Consider the following 16964-nt stretch of genomic DNA (forward strand, 5'->3'; position numbering starts at 1 on the left):
CGTGAAAACTAACGGTTCGATTTCGATGAAACTTGGTATAATTATACCTTACTATCCTGGGCATAAAATAGGATACTTTTTATCCTTGAAAAATACGTAGAAAAAAATCTTTATTTTTCAGTTTTATTCTACAGAACGCGAGCTCAACAGCAGTAGCTCAATAAAGGGATCTCCTTAATTATTATGGGCCTCGCCGTATTTGGGTCCAATCAATAGATATTTATAAGATGTCATTGTCAGAGCTACTCAAAATGGAGAAATAAAACTTCCACGCGAGACCGACATGCGCGTGAACGGAGTCGCGGGCGGAAGCTAGTACTGAATATGTGTATGAATGTACATTTAAAGGGTATGCATATTTATGTAATCAGTAATCACTAATGTTTTTACTTTCAAAAAATGAATTAAGCCCTCCGTATCTACACCCTTTTCCTATCCGAACTCTTATTATTTGTTATAGGTTTTTGAGTTAAGTACTTACCTAGATCTTAAGTTAGGTACGTAAGTTGTAAGTACAACAGTAAGTACCAAGTACAGTGGTCTTATCCTTGTGCTGGACTATTTACTCCGGTTCAATCGTGTGTCACTTTTTAAGTCTGATAGCCCACAAAATATGGTACGCCTTACTCCTTACCATCATATTCCGTTTTATAAGTAACGTCCACGTAGAGTGTGATAGCAATTGGTCTATGCACTGTATTATTTTGTTCAAGAATGCGGAGAAGTTTATTATTTTATTCAAGGTTTACCGGCTGGATACATAAACTTTACATTACTCTCATCATGGTGTACTTACTAAACCATCCGAGGTATAAGAGTGGGACTAAACGGGTACATATCAGGAAACAAAGCATAGCTGGATGGGTAGGTATATAACGTATGATAGATATATTGTAAATCTATAGGTTATTAGTTAGGTGATATGGGATATCAAATAAAAAGCCATCTTAGAATGGAATCAATCAGGTTTTTATTACAATTATTTGGAAGACATCAATCAGTCCTATCTATTTAGCTTAGGAAGTTAATCTTAAATGTAACACGTTCATCTTCAATTTCCTATAAGGTATTTTGTGGAATAAATTGTAATGAAACAAATAAAAACTTTACTGCAATCTTCATATCGATTTCGTTAAAACGTTTTCCTTCACCGTTTGTCAGTGTTGTCCTAAATAATCTTGAACAGTAGGTACATATTCACAACTTCGAAAAAACCCAAATGGATACTTGCCGTTGGTAGGCCCCGAACCCGCACCATCATACATGAGAAGGGGTGTCTTAAATCTCCGGACAAAAACGCCATTATAAAAAAATAAAAATTCATGGGTAAATCGTAATTAGTGCATAACTGATATTATAATAAAATTGTGCATCATAAATATGTAGGCCTTCCTACATAAAAATAAGTATAACGTTACTATATGTAATAGGAATCAAGTGGGTTGACTCCCACATATTAATGAAATCAATTATATACATCATATTACAATAATAAATATGTCTCAATACAACCATAGTCATGAAATAGATACGACACATTTAGTTAGAATACATAAGACATTACAAAATAACAATCATAATAAATACAATATTCACCGTTAAAAAAAACATTTTGTTACGTTAACCAATTCACGTGTTTTAAATCGTATCGCAATACTTTCTTTTTTTAATTTCACAGTCGCATCGAAATAAAAGGTACAGTGCTAAAGCTAAATTAAATGCTTTAAAAATACCTTTGCAGTAACATTTAAAATTAAAAAAAGTTATACAAAAAAAAACTTATGGCACTTAAAAATACAGGCAATACTTAAGATATCTAATTATACTTTCGACGTATAAGTAATCTCTGATTCCCAATAAACAATGAATAGATCGATAGACCTAGTTTTTACGTTAGTTAAACAACAAAATTACTGAAATAACTATTAATTTTACGGAAAAACAAGACTAAAACGTCATCTTACTTCAACTGCCTCAAAGTTTTCCTAAGTATTTCCAAAAAGAGTTCAGCGTGTTTCGGTTCGAAAATTAGAGCCGGTCGAAGACGAATTGTACGTATTCCGCAGGAACCTCCGAGTACACCTGGAAATAACAATAGGGAATATTTGTAATTACAAATCCGATTATTGATAACATCAATTACTATTTGAAAGTCTTTGTCTTTGCAACACCCCAGAAATTCAACCCAAAATCTCTAATAAATTATATGGATAGTCAAATATCATCTTCTTATATTCAGAACGGAAATCATTTATTCATTTTGAGCCAAAGCCTAGATATCTGCTGTAAGTTGATTAGGACTTGAGGATAACAATTATAGATTGCAGAATCATGGGCATGTTATCGAAAGTTACATATACGAAATCATACACTGTTAATTCAAACATCTTTTTGTACGCTTAACGTAAATCGTAAGATCAAACGTGGATACTTAAAAATAATATTACTTACCATTTTGTTTCAAGGTTTGAACAATCTTATCCTGTAATTCCGGAGTGGCGACATCGAATGCCAAAAATGTGCCTCGACCACGGACGCTGTTCATCATGAAGGGAAATTCGGTTTCTAGAGAGTGCAGACCACTTTTAAGCACCTTTCCTGTTTCTTCGACTAATTGTAGAAGTTTTTCAGTTTTTATGACTTTAATAACTTGTTCCAACATAACCAACTTTGACGGGTCTCCCATCCACGTATTGAAAATTCTTAACGGTTGTGGTGTCCTGAAAAAAAAACATGAAAATAGTTAAGTATTTGAAGACAAAAACACTATTACTTACTTAAAATAGTTGCTAGTGCTGAATGAATGTTTATTATTTCTGTTTAGTAACTACCTAAGTACTTGATATTTTATTACTCACAGATATTCCGGCTTGAAATAAAATCCTCCAGTCAACATTTTCTTGCTGAACGTTACCAAGTCTGGTGGTGATGGCAAATTGAAATGTTCGTGGCACCACATTTTACCTGTCGGTCCACATCCAGTCTGCACTTCATCTATGATCAAAGCCGCTCCTCTCTGTAACATTAAAAAAGAAATGTGGTCACTACAGATACAAAACGATATAAGTTATTCTAATGATTTGTCTTTTTATAAAGGTTTCACGTCTTATATCCATCATCATATCAGTCCACTTCTAAACATATCCCCCAAAATCTTCCAAATAGGATTATGTATGTACTAATTTACATACATCTCTTATTTGTATATACCAATAGACAAAACAGTCTAGAGCCTCATGTTGCCTACTACGAATTGCCTTCACTCACTGACCACATTTATCCAGACTCCTTGTTATGAGACAATCCTCCTACTCTACTCCTCTTTAAAAAACCGATAAACTTTCATCGGATAACTTGCCCGTAAGTCTTAAATACACGACCAATTATTGATCAACATACCTCGTCAACCAAATGTAAATAAAAGCTTTTAACAATAAACTAATTGCCGACTTCAATAACCAATCTCAATGCAAAATCTTCAGATTAAGATCGATTTTTGACATTAGTTTTTTGTCAAAAATGAAGATCGATCCAAAAATCTTGGATTAAGATCCGTTATTAAATGCAAAGATAAGCTAAGTATAATTAAGAAGACCTTCAACAATCACAACAATTAACAAATAAAACTTACACGATTACATATCTTTTGCAGTTCTTGGAAGAACTCCGGTGAAGCATGGTTATCACCACCTTCCGCCTGAATGGGTTCAATGATTACACCAGCGATGGGCTTTTTCTTTTCCCACTTGTCAAATTGTTCTTCAACATGTGCGAGGCACCTTAAATAAATGTTCTAAATTATTATCACACAGTACTTATAACGTATAACCTATATATTACAGGCTAAATTTTAATTATAAGAATAAAAAATGTCTTACTCTTTGTCTTGCTGTTCATTTTCACGTTTAAACTCTTCCAAAGGATACTTGTATTCTGGGAATCTAGCAACTGGCCATTCAAAGCTTGGGAAGTCCAGTTTGTGAATAGCTTTCGACTTTGTAGTCGCCAACGTTCCAAATGTACGTCCATGGAAAGCTCCACTACTATTCAAACCCTGGAAATTATAAAACCCTCATTAAGTACCTTAACATATAAGGACATACGTGAAAAGATAAAATCAGTGTAATCATTTAGAACATAATTTTATATTGTGACAAAAATTACAGCTAAGGAGTAAGAGAAAGGAGGCAGGTATTTTAAATAATCATTTAAGTTTACTGTATCAAAGGAAATCTAAAATTCTGCCTATACAGAAAAACAGATTTAGTTCTTTTACGCATTAGAACAAATTCTGTCTGGAATCCTAACTGTCCAACGGAAGTTACACCTATTGAACCATTTGATCTAGTTGAGGCGTAGGTACTCGAGATATCACAAAGGGGACAAAAGTAGACTAAGGCCAACGCAACATCAACACATCTAGAAGTAGCATACAGTTTTTTTTAGTAATCTATACTTAATATTATAAAGCTGAAGAGTTTGTTTGTTTGTTTGTTTGTTTGTTTGAACGCGCTAATCTCCGGAACTACTGGTCCGATTTGAATAATTCCTTTTGTGTTGGATAGTCCATTTATCGAGGAAGGCTATAGGCTATAAAACATCACGCTATGACCAATAGGAGCCAAGAAGCGGGTGAAACCGCGGGGAAGTAGCTAGTGCTATTATAAAATCTGAATATTTCTTAGACCGTCGCTGATGTATTTTACATAGAGTAGGTATCCAGAACTAATTGCAATTAGATTCACCGATAAAGGTGGGAAGTTGAAATATGTACTAGTTCAAAAACTTGTCAAATTATAAATAGAAACATAATGTATACAAACAAAAAAGATATGAAACAATTTTTCAGTTATTTTCCCAAATTATCTTTGAGAAAACTCAAAAGAATGAATTAATGAATAGGCAGACAGGTTCATAAGTGTAGTATCTACTTGTAGCGTCAGAATTTATTGATTCGCAGTTTTGTTCACACTAAATCTAAGCCTTTATTTATTGATTAAACGATATAGAAAGTAGATACAGATAGTAGATAGACAGAGAAGTATAAAGTATCTACATTGTATACTTAGTACAAAAAACGTTTGCACCTGTCTAATTCTTCTATTAGATACGGTTTTAATAGATAAATACCGTTGCCAAATTGTTTTAAACATCAAAAGATAGTACTAAGAACAACACTACAAATAATGAAAGCATAGAATACTGATGAGTTCAAACCTCGCTTGTCGTACAATGTATCAAGGTTTTACCTACTATACAGTCAAAAAAACAAAATAAATTAAATGAATATAGTTGTTTTTTAACCAAATAATTATATCAACAATCATTCCGAAACACTAGGTAAAATTTGTTTACATCTACTAATTTGAGGATAAATTTAGTGACCGCTGACTGACCATGAAGCGGTCGTCGGGATGGCATTCATATTCGGGTTTGCCATTGACATTCAACGACACTGCGTCCGAACTCAGAACAGTTTAACGAACCTGTCGTTGTCTTGATCTGTTTTCCCATACTAGTGTCACTAGTCTAGCGATTCTATTACTAGTTCCTATAATAGGTAGTGTTCATAATAATACTTACTATAAGAAGTCAGTCAATACTGACCTTAAATGACATAATTGATAAATCAGGAGCTCCTGGGGGAATGTTGAGAAGTGCTGTTTTCATTTCTTCCTCCGTAAATGTTGTTTTGCCACCACGTTTTCTTGTACAATATAATATGAAAGCAGCTTTGAACGCATTTTCATTAGAGCAAGCTCCACACATCATAGTCATGACGTGCCGCAAGCTCTGGTGGTGCAACTATGACAGCAAAACATCTCCAATAATTTGAAATTTAGGCCAGTACTCACCACTTCTGCATTTTGAAATCAAGAGCGCCGGGTGGTTGTCCGAGAGCAGGCCGTTTACCAAAGCTCTCCTGATTTTTCATAATTCGCAAATAATATAGGTAAAAATGCATTTATTTTAATATCCATCATAATTTTCATGTACTAGGGATAAACTTAGGCAAAATTTTGATAGCGAAGTATTGATATATAGTGACCCATGGCCACACCCCTATTGATGATTGGTCGTTTATTTTAACTAACAGAAATGTATGTACATGTTTTTTTTTATGAAAAACAAATATATGCCCAATAAGGTTTGAAATTATATTTTGCATATTATATTACTCACCACTTCACTATCATTTTGAAAAGCATTCAAGAGCGCCGGGTGGTTGTACCCGAGAGGCAAAGAAGATATCTGCGTGTAAACATCCAAAAAGAGATTGCCATCTGCGTCCGCAAAGTAATTTCCCGCAGATTTTTCATAATTCGCAAATAGTTGCACTGATCCACATTGCTGAAACAATAAAAAGTGCATGTTTGGAATGAATGTGTCCAGCCAAAAATAATCCACCTACATAATACCTGCCTGTCAAAAATATGTCGTTGAATTAATATGAACTTAAGAGATTGTCTAATGTTTTGATAAGATACAATTCGCGAAGATTGTATCCAAATGTTGTAAATATGTGTAGTGGCTATAGGTACCCGTATTACGCTTCTTCTCTTTTCTGGTACTACGCACCAATGAATTCGAATAAGACGCGTGACGTAGTTTCTCGATACATCAGGGGCAATATTATTATCAAAAGGAGGCAAGTACATCCAACAATTGGGTCTATTAAAAGACAATTGAACATTTAGGTACCGATAATTTACAACTCGTACCAAACACTGGAGGCGACGACCAACAATTTACTATTTGACTCGCAGAAGGAAAACAATATGTTTATACTAATATTTTGTCAATATCATGGCTATTATGAAATATATCTCATTTAATTGACGACACTTTGAGGACATAGCAGTGACAAGTCATTAGTTTAGTTCTCTAGTTAAAAAAATGTAAAAGCTGTGAATTACCTAAAAAAACTTTGTTTGGGGCATTTTGTATAAGAGGGCTATAAATGAATTTGAATTCAAACATTAACCATGTTTGAATTCAAAACCTGATTATGAACATCCTTCGCTAAAATAAAACCAAAATCGAAGGTTCTCTTTTTTTCAAAAAAGATGCCGATCCACTTTATTTATCCTCGATAAGTTCATAAACCTTAACATGTGGTAATCAAGGAAAATAGCTCAAAGTGTTGTAACTTAGTTTTTTACAGTGTTCAATTCTTACATTAATGTGAATATTAAATGTGTCACAGTAAAGTTCCCATGAACTCCTATCAAGTGCCAAGTTACTTGTCCGATAGCGTAAAATGTTTGCGAACCTATTCAAATAAATAGGTATGTATCTGTCCCCTACTGATTGCGATTTAGCATCGCACGATAACAAATACGACCTTCGATGTAAGTTTAACTAGAATAGGTACCAGCCATGTTCGTTCCTAATTTACAAACCATACATAATCATAAAAAAACAGCATATAATACAAGACCTATTTATAGAGATGCAACAGGTAAGTTCTTATCTTATATATTTACTGCCGCACTTATAAACATTTAATGACTACTTAAACTATTCCTTAGTAACGATTTTGTACTGGAAACAATTGCTAAGGACTGGGTTAAGTAAATGTTTTTGAGTGCAGCAGTCAAACTATTTTCTTATCTTATTTGTGCAGAGTATCTGCGGATTTAAGACCTGCAATTTTTATCCATAAAGATAAATTAATATTATCTCTGTAGATAAAAGTTTTGTGTGCATTAAAATGCATTTGCACATAATATTTAACTTTAAGATTATAATTTCTGTATACATACATACTTTTTAGTAGTTATGTTACGACTATCTGTATCAAAGTAAATACCTACACATAATAAAGTCACATGTAACATGTACCTATTGTAGTCGTTAAACGCTTTATAATGCAACATTTTAGCAGGGCCAAAGTAAAGCAACCACATACGTATTTTTTTTATATGGAAAGTAGTTATCTATACGACAGCAAGTTAAACCCCAAAAAAATGTACCGAGTGCTTTTATTTTTTGTTCTCATGCAAGTGCTTTTATTTTTTGTACATAAGTAATATAAGTAATTCTAAAAAAAAAAAAAAAAATATTTAGGCTGAATCAGAATACAAATTTTTGATAAAAATATTTTTCGTAGTCTAACAAGAAAATACCGTAAACGAACGTTATATTTGAATCTGTTTTCAAAAGATAATTCGTAGCCAGTTAACACAATTACGTAGCGGCATTACGTGCCGTAGTATGCACCTCTGCCTACCCCTTCGGGGATAAAAGGCGTGAAGTTGTGTGTGTGTGTGTGCGGTTTTCTTTGGAGCGAAACCCTATCCTTAATGACAATTACATGTATTAAATATTTGTATTAATGTTTGACTGGCGTAAGTTTGACATTCTTGGGATCTCTTATCATAGGCTAAAATGCAAGTTGAGAAAGGATTATGGGATTAGATTTGATTTGAAACGGTTGTAATTTGGCTAGGACCCCTGGTGATATGTTTTAAATAATTATGTTCATTCACATACTTGAATATCCATCATTTCTTTTAAGAGTTGCTTTGATTTTGGACCCGGAATTTCTGTCTTTATTAGAGGACCTGGCGGCTCCTGGTGCACCGTAGAATATGAAGTACCGTAGTTCCGGCATTCTGTTGAAGAAAAAAATGTAGGCTGTAAATCCAACATCATTGTACCGTGTCGTACGTAAAGATTTTCTTAGTTAGATCAGAAACATGGGGCAGTCAAGACATGTACCTAGTGGTAGGTACCTGTGCTATTCAGTGCTATAAAATTTCAAAATCCCGTAGTCCCGTAGTCGCACTATAATTTGAGATTGACAAGTTCGACTACATAGATAAATAATATTTTTTCCCATGATAAAAAGAAAAATTCTTTGCTGAAAATCTCATATTTCCATTGGTGGTAAAATCTCCGAAATTAAGTCAATAAATAAGAGGTTTGTCTGTGGTTGTTACTCTTATTGTCAATACCATGGGTAAATTTTAAATTCGTGAAACTCTCAATATTTTCTTAAAAATCTCACAAAAGTAGAATAATATTATTAGGTCAAATAAAGGAACCTTTACCTTACATAACAAAAAAGGTTTAACATTGACATAGGTAAACACTTAGAACACCCCATCCCGCTTGCGCAAAAAAAAACAACACATATATTAAACAGCATACCTTTTGCAAAAAGAGCCGGTAGATATGACTTGTTCCTTAAAACGAAGGTGATGTCGCGACGCAGCATCTTGGAAAAGATCCGCCCCTAAGATGACCCACTGACCGATAACTCTTCAAGTGACTACTAGCTACAACTGCAAAATGTATCTCGTTCGCAATACTAGGTATATGAATCTAAAATGTCATATTACGACGAGGACGTCGTACTTTGCTAACGGACCGTATCCGTTTGCGCCGTCGCGTCGTGTGGGGGGAGTAAACCTATGTAGTGATTATGGGTTCTGCGGACGCGAGCTGCGCAGTCGCGGTGTGCGAACAAAACAAGTAAATACGTAGATACCAACATTCGTTCATAAACATCGGAAGTTAATACGAGTAGTTGTGAATCGTAAAATTAATGTTTTGTTTTGAAATTTTCTTACATAAATTAATTGTTTTTACTGACAATGGTGTAACCGTGTAGATATTATCTACGATTTTTTTTATTATATGTACCTAAGTTTTAGGAACCTACCTATATATACCTACAAAATGTTAGTCTATCGCATGTGTCGAGAAATTTACTTTTCAGTGACATTAAACTTTATCAACCGTATCTCGCAGCTATAGCTATAGGTACCTACCTACCTACCTACCTACCTACAATCTATGCTATCAATCACCAAACAAAATATTTACAATACGTTGATGATGGAAGTACGAGGCCCTGCTTGGTTTTGGCCTTCTTAGCAAAAATAAACTTAAAAACTAAAAATTGCTCTCTTTAGGTATTTTATTTTTCAGCAGCAGTCACGGAAAGTTCATTCAAATGAATGAGGTCCTTTGATTTGGTCTCACCATTAGGATTTTCTCCTGTGTCGTAGGTGCGTTTACAAGTTCACATACACATGATACCCGACACCCAGACACAAAACAACAATTTGCGAATCACACAAACAATTGCTCCGTGCGGGAATCGAACCCGCTACACGTTACGGCCGGTTGCCTAGCCACTAGGCCAACCGTCCAGTCTACACTTATTATACTAATCTAGTAGATCATACTCCCCTTCGGGTATAAAAGGCGTGACGTTGACTTTACTTTGCCTATTTGCCTTCTAACTGGGACAGTACACATTACAGATCATTAAGGGTCTGACACTCCCTTTCACCTCGCTCAAGGCGGAAGAAGCCATTGGATGATTTTCCCTCGTTAAAATAAAGGAGTACTAATTAAATACTGTTAAAACGAGATAGGTAGCCGCCAAACGATATTGATTATCATCTAAAAATCTATAATTAACCTATGTTCAGATGGCAAACGTTAAGCTTAAGCACAGATTTTGTTCAGGCGAATAAAAGGGAGCGTTTCCATTAAGATTTCGCATAATGTCAAATGTATAGAAAAATGTATGTAGTGGCAAGGGCGAGTTATCAAAACGTGCTCTTATCGCTTGCCCTGTGAACATAGGCTTACAAATAGATGGGCGATTTTTCCGATAAATACTCAAAATGGATAAATACTGAGTATTTATCGGATTTTACTCCAGTATTTATCCAAGTTAGTGAATAAATACCCAGCTTACAAAATCACCCATTTTTATTTTAAAGTCGACTATTAGTGAACATAAATAAAAAGAAAGAACAATAGATTTAGTCGAGTATGACTTAAAAATGAATTGTCAATTTCGCATAATATTGACAGTTGCTACTGGTTGCTAAAACTATGGACTTTTATGACAATGGCTACAACACTATCTGACATTTTATAAATAGTGACACTGCCATTTCAATTTGAAAGAAGAGATAAAAATGCAAGAAAGACAAAGCAAGCAAATCAACATTGAATTGAATAACATTTGAATCGCCATTAGTTTATTTTATCTTTGTCTTAGTTCCTGTGATATTTATTGTGTGTAAAATATATTTACTAAATCTACACTCATGTTCGCATCGTTGAAAAAAGCTTTAAAATGGAATACATCCAAATCATTAGAAAACAAAAACACACAGACGTCCCTTTTGCTGGCAGCATTTCTTGGTTTACTTGAAGATGTTTTATTTTGGAAAAAAATGTGGATATCTTTATTATTTATTTTTCTTCTGAATATTATATTTCTGTAAGTGTTAATCTAATTATTTGCTTTAAGTATTCTTATTCTATTATTTTTAATGTACTTACTTTAAATATTTTTTTTAACAGTGCAATTGTTCATCAACAAGTCAACCTTTTAGAATTCATTTTAATGTCATGCACAGCAGTAGTAAGCATTGATGCATTTGAAAGTTGGCTTAAATATAAACATAGAACTGGATGTCTTAAAAAGTTGTCTGGCCATGGAGATCAAATAAATTCTGTGGCGTTACATTTCAAACTGTGGCTCAAGAATAGATGGAATGAATTCTTGTTTTTAAGAGAAACAAATCATACTAAAGTAAGTATTTGTTGTAATTAATTGTTCTATAGAACATAACTGTTACTTGGGAAATGCATAATATTTAATATATGTGTAATTAAATAAGCATTATGATATATAGGTAATCAGTTATTGTTTCAAACAAATACTTTATTGGAATTCTGACCATGATCATGGTGACCACAATAAACCTTTGTACCTAGTGCGAACATTACTTCACCCTTAGAAGTTGGAAATCTAAGCTTATAGGTACATAGACAGCTCTTGTAACACTCTAGTTATGCACTTATGACATTGTTATTAGTTTCTGGTTGAACTATTGTTGGATTGGCGTTTCACCCCCATGTCTCGGAAAGCATGTAAAGGTGTGGTACTGCACCTCACCTCTCTCTGGTGGTGTCGGTCTAGCATCCCACCAGGTTCAGAGAGTGAGTGAATAGGGAGTGCACCTCTGTTTATGGACACACTTGTGCACTATCATATGTCCTGTGTAGTGGACTAGACTATTTAGACCGACTGGCTACCATGACTGAAATCGATCAGATTTATTTTACAGGTACCTGATATAGGTACTATCAGTAAATATTTTAATATTATGTCTTCTGTATCTTTCCAATTATTATATTATATTTACTATTAAAGTATTCTATCATTATTTTACAATATCTAATTAACTGATATCAGTTAGAATAATAGAAACCAGATAAGACAGCATTAAAGTTGCTTAATATATCTATATTACATTTTTCTGTTCCAGGCTTTCCTTTTAATCAACATAATCCTGATAATAACTTTTCTCACTGGAAAATACATTAGCGGCTATATACTAATATACATCTTGTTAATGTCTATATGTCTGTTTTATAAAGTAATATTGCCTATTATTAAAATATGCAAGAATATGAGACAAGACTTTGGTAACTAACTCATTTTTATTTTTTAGTTTATTATAATTATTTGATGTACTGAATTTATTTTATGTAATACTTTTGTTTTGTTTCATTTTCAGAATCTGACTTTGAATTGGAAGGTCTTATTCCAGAAGCATCTGAAGTTGACATTAAACTATTATCTATTGAACCTGATCCAGTTCCAGTAATGGATGAAAAACAAATTTATGGTAATTCCTTTGAATTTTAGAATTTAAATAAACCCAAATTTAGAATCAGAGGTCAATGATTGATTGATTAGATGGAATTAAAACTGTACTCACTTATTTTGTTCGAAAATAGTATTTAAAAAAGCTAACAAAATCAAAATTGATTTAAAATTAATCACAGTTGTGCAATTTCATGTTGTATTATAAGATCATAATCTGATAATATTGTTGATCAACAGATTATTGGAAACCAGAAGATGTGCCATTGGCCGAATGCAGTGATAGTTCCGAGAACAGCAGCTCATTAGTTACGAATTTTTCTATGGAGAAAATGCAAACTCTGGATAAAGATGTTGATTCTTCTGACACCAGTGAAGATGAGTACATTCCTTTAGGTAAGTTCAATGGATGATTATTTTACGGATGATAAATAATGAATGGAAACTATAAGATCTAAAACAACTTTAATAAGTTTCAACATTATACAAATTAAGAAAAAAGGGATCTAGGTTTATAAGTTTATTTGTAGTGTGTATTTTAAATAATATTTTTTTATTATTTTAGACCAGCTGAAACAAAAACAAAAGGTGAAATCTACATTGGAAGTAGTAGAGCCAACCAGCACATGGAGCTCTACTGCCTACAACACATTCTGGAATATTACTGGAGCTGTGGCAAATATGATGCAACCAGAATCTAGCACAACAAAAAGGAATCGGCTCTCAAGTATAGATTCATCTGATGGTTTTGAGATGATTGACAAAAATGACTTATCTTAACAAATAAAACAATTAATGTAGACAAAAAAGTAATTTTAATAAGCTCACATATTGTGTTAACTGTGTTGTTTGTGTCATTATATTTTACTTCTTTATTTTTTGAGAATCACTTGGTAAAATTATCTTAAAAAAGTAAGGGTAAAGAGTTGGAAGTAACACCATTGAAAAAGATTACATCTTCAAAATGTAGATACAAATGGAACTGATTTACATTACTATTTACTATTCCAAATATGAGTACCTAACAGGTTTAACCTTTTGACTGCCATGTTATAAAAGTGAAGACCTCAGCACCAAGCTAAGAATACATTTAGTTATTTTTCTAGAATTGTAAAGATTTTGTCATCTAATGTAAATATAGAGGAATATAAAGAAAAAAAGTGAATGTAATTAAAATAGAGTCACAAGGTCTGCCACGTAGTCGTGACTGGCGAAGCGTCACTCAACATCTAACTAGTTAGCTGATTGTAACATAGCCTTTTTAAACAAAGCATACATTAAATAAATTAGAATATGAAAACTAGAAAATAGTATGTTACTTTGTCTCGGGTGTGGTATTAGTGGGTGGGAGTGCTAGGGTAGGGTTGACTATAAAGTCATCCTAACAAGTCATCACAAAGTCGGCTATATCCCATTCTACGATTTCACTAACAAAAATTCGAACCTGATGTTGTCAATATTATGTTTGGTGTTTTGGAGTTTCATTAAATATTAAATTAAATAGCACTGGTGGTCAAAAGGTTAATCAAGTTTTAACATTTATGGGATTTTTGTAACATTGCACATGTTTTGACTAAGTTTAATGAATGTGTGTGAACATTCAACCATCAGTAACAATGAATGATGAGTACATAAAAGGTTTATAAGTGACATATCAATAAAAACTAACAAAAGAAATTAAACATTACAAGACATATTCTCTAGCTTAGACATCATTTCTTGGTGTTGCCTTTTTAGTGCTTTCAAGCGTACCATATTCAGAGTATTTCTTGCCACAAGACCTTCCAACATGGGTCTGGACATCTGAAAAAACAAAATAAAAAATTAATGTGTTTTCTCAATAACATCTGTTTTAAAGCACCTGCTACATAAAAGAATAATGTTTTCATACCTATATAATAAACATAATGATGTATATGTATGTACATAAAACTATTTATTTATTAATTTTTGGTATCAAAATTCGGAAATGTATAGAGTAGAAAATACCCAACAATAAACTACCTAGTAGTCATAAAATTAAACTTGTTCGAAAATTTGTTCCTAATTAAAATAATTTCGAATAAATATTTTGGTAGTTTTAGTTGATCATAAATATGAATCTCTATTATTGACTGAATTTGGGTACCATTACCTGTAATATTTATAGTTAACGATTGTGTCAAAATATTAGGAGTGTTATAACATTTTGATAATAATTTTTATTGTTAGGTAATCTACCATCTTACCAAGATATTATGCATACTCTATATAGGGAGGGAAACCTTGTGTATATAAAAGTTTTACTTTGATTTGATTTTTTTATTTATATAATACTCTTAATAATTAAGAATGGTTTACCTTATCAACTATGTGTCCAATTGCTATAGTTCTGACAGCTGCATTATGTTGTCTGTTTATTATATCATCAATATCATTTGGATCTGCTTTACTACCAAAAGCTTCATCTTCCTCCTCTTTTAGTATTGCTGGCAGTTGTGTCAATGTCTAAAATAAGTTAATATTGTAACAATTTATACTATCCTCTAATGGCCGAAATTAATAGATCAATATTCCAAAGATTTTGAATTGAAATAGATTATTAACTTCGGCTACATAAACTCTGATTAGTGTTGATAATATTGTAATTATAACTTTGGATATATTCAACGAAATTGCTTATACTAAAAATATAGGTAGCAACTTTTTTTAAACTCAAAATGTAAGTTACTTTATGATTTGCATATGTACATAGTCCAAATAAGAGTCAAGTACATTTATCTCATAAAGAGATGGAGAGTACATTCTGTCATTGTAGTACACTACACCAGCAGATAAATCTACACTAATCTGCCTGTTTCTTATATTTTGACTTTATTTGTTATAAAAGATCATAATCTATTGAAAGATGGTTGGCAGTGAGTTAATATGCTGGTGTCCGAACCTGCTCAAGAGGAAGGTGTTTAATATTTAATAACAATATATTACTTGGTAGAGTAAACCTAATCTGTACTTAAATACTTACCTCAAAATTGTTTGACAATAAAGGGTCATTATTATTTATTATTTCCAATTTGATTTCTTTTCTACTCTGAGTTGAACCTTCATTTATAGATTGGAAACAGGTTATTTGAATCTGTAATTAAATAATAGAACATTAGATATATTATATTTGGGTCTCCTTGGATCTAACATTTTCATCAGGAGCCTATAAGTGCCCACTGTTGACCGAAGGACTCTCCTTATATGTGGAAGGTCTCATTATAATACAATATAATTTAAACATAATAGAATCACCGAAGGGGCCTTTGTTGTCTGATCTGAGAGAAATACTGCAAATATGAGTCCAACAAAGCTGCTGTCCATTCTCTGATACATAGACTGTGTAGCAAGATCTAGAACAGAAAATAATAATTTACAAATTGCAATTTAAAGAAAATAAAAGTAATTGATGGTAATAATATTTAATAGTTAATTGCTTTATTATATGCAACTTACCAACGTGTGAAGGCCATACTGTGATATGAGGGTGGGAATGGTACCATCCTACTACCCTTAGAGGCCGATTGACTTCAGCTGCTAATTCTTCAGCACGCAGAGTAGCTTGCACTAACTGTTCTTCAGATATTTCAACGCGATCGGGCTTTTTATCCAAACGTCGTAATATCACAGAAGATACTATAGAAACCATGGTACCTTTGTTGTGTACCTGTAAAATATTCAGTTACATATAATCAATGATTAAAATAGTGCCTAATTGTAATCAAAATCATGTCAATAAGAATGTTTAGTGTACCTCCCCGATAAGAAGACCCATAATTTCTTCTTTTTCTGTGGACAACGCATGTTGAACACAAACTAGCGCGACGTCCGAAGAAAGTAATACGTTATTCAACATTTTTAGTAAATATAGTTATGATTGATCAATTAAATCGCGTTGTTATCACATGTATGAATATGTAATATTAATTAAGAATCTAGTAATTCTTTGTTATTTTTATAATCACGTATAACAACAATGAATAATGACACTTAATCAATGACATTTGACAGAATTGACAGTATCTATAAAGATGACGAAATAGTGATGAGAAAAACTAATCTACTAACTTCACGAAAATTATCAACTTATCTATTAACGACAAATCTATTATTGATGAAATCAAATCTATTATGGATGGAAAACTAATATGGCATAGCAACAGACATGCCATAGTCCAGCCCATGTGTTAACCGACTAGATATTTGTGTACGTACATACAAACAATACTCTGTGCGCTTGACTATGCAGCATCAAATTATGTTTGGGCGACGTCTCGAATAAATAGTCAAATGG

At 32.8% G+C, this 16964-nt stretch overlaps 3 protein-coding genes across 3 annotated transcripts; 1 reads left to right on the plus strand and 2 right to left on the minus strand.

Moving 5' to 3' along the window:
* Window positions 1–947: 947 nt before the first annotated feature.
* On the minus strand, window positions 948–9431 carry LOC118266959 (4-aminobutyrate aminotransferase, mitochondrial-like). Its single transcript, XM_050702857.1, is given in 10 exon segments — window positions 948–2082; window positions 2452–2720; window positions 2859–3016; window positions 3632–3779; window positions 3879–4054; window positions 5608–5850; window positions 5882–5923; window positions 6184–6351; window positions 8497–8618; window positions 9157–9431. Coding segments are annotated over 10 exon segments (1515 nt in total). The 5' UTR covers window positions 9224–9431; the 3' UTR covers window positions 948–1960.
* A 1488-nt stretch (window positions 9432–10919) lies between these two features.
* Window positions 10920–15694, plus strand: LOC118266926 (uncharacterized). The gene is made up of 6 exons (XM_035580576.2): window positions 10920–11254; window positions 11338–11569; window positions 12309–12468; window positions 12561–12671; window positions 12890–13045; window positions 13215–15694. Exons 1-6 carry the CDS (start codon window positions 11079–11081, stop codon window positions 13427–13429), a joined length of 1050 nt encoding a protein of 349 aa, XP_035436469.2. The 5' UTR covers window positions 10920–11078; the 3' UTR covers window positions 13430–15694.
* Window positions 13448–16669, minus strand: LOC118266927 (lys-63-specific deubiquitinase BRCC36). Its single transcript, XM_035580578.2, has 6 exons — window positions 16425–16669; window positions 16127–16337; window positions 15926–16023; window positions 15654–15764; window positions 14990–15136; window positions 13448–14452 (listed from the first exon to the last, which is right to left on the minus strand). The coding sequence occupies exons 1-6, from the start codon at window positions 16524–16526 to the stop codon at window positions 14327–14329; spliced, it is 795 nt and encodes a 264-aa protein (XP_035436471.1). The 5' UTR covers window positions 16527–16669; the 3' UTR covers window positions 13448–14326.
* Between the last annotated feature and the right edge of the window lie 295 nt (window positions 16670–16964).

Source organism: Spodoptera frugiperda, chromosome 23 (genome assembly GCF_023101765.2).
Source record: "Spodoptera frugiperda isolate SF20-4 chromosome 23, AGI-APGP_CSIRO_Sfru_2.0, whole genome shotgun sequence".
Taxonomy (NCBI): domain Eukaryota; kingdom Metazoa; phylum Arthropoda; class Insecta; order Lepidoptera; family Noctuidae; genus Spodoptera; species Spodoptera frugiperda.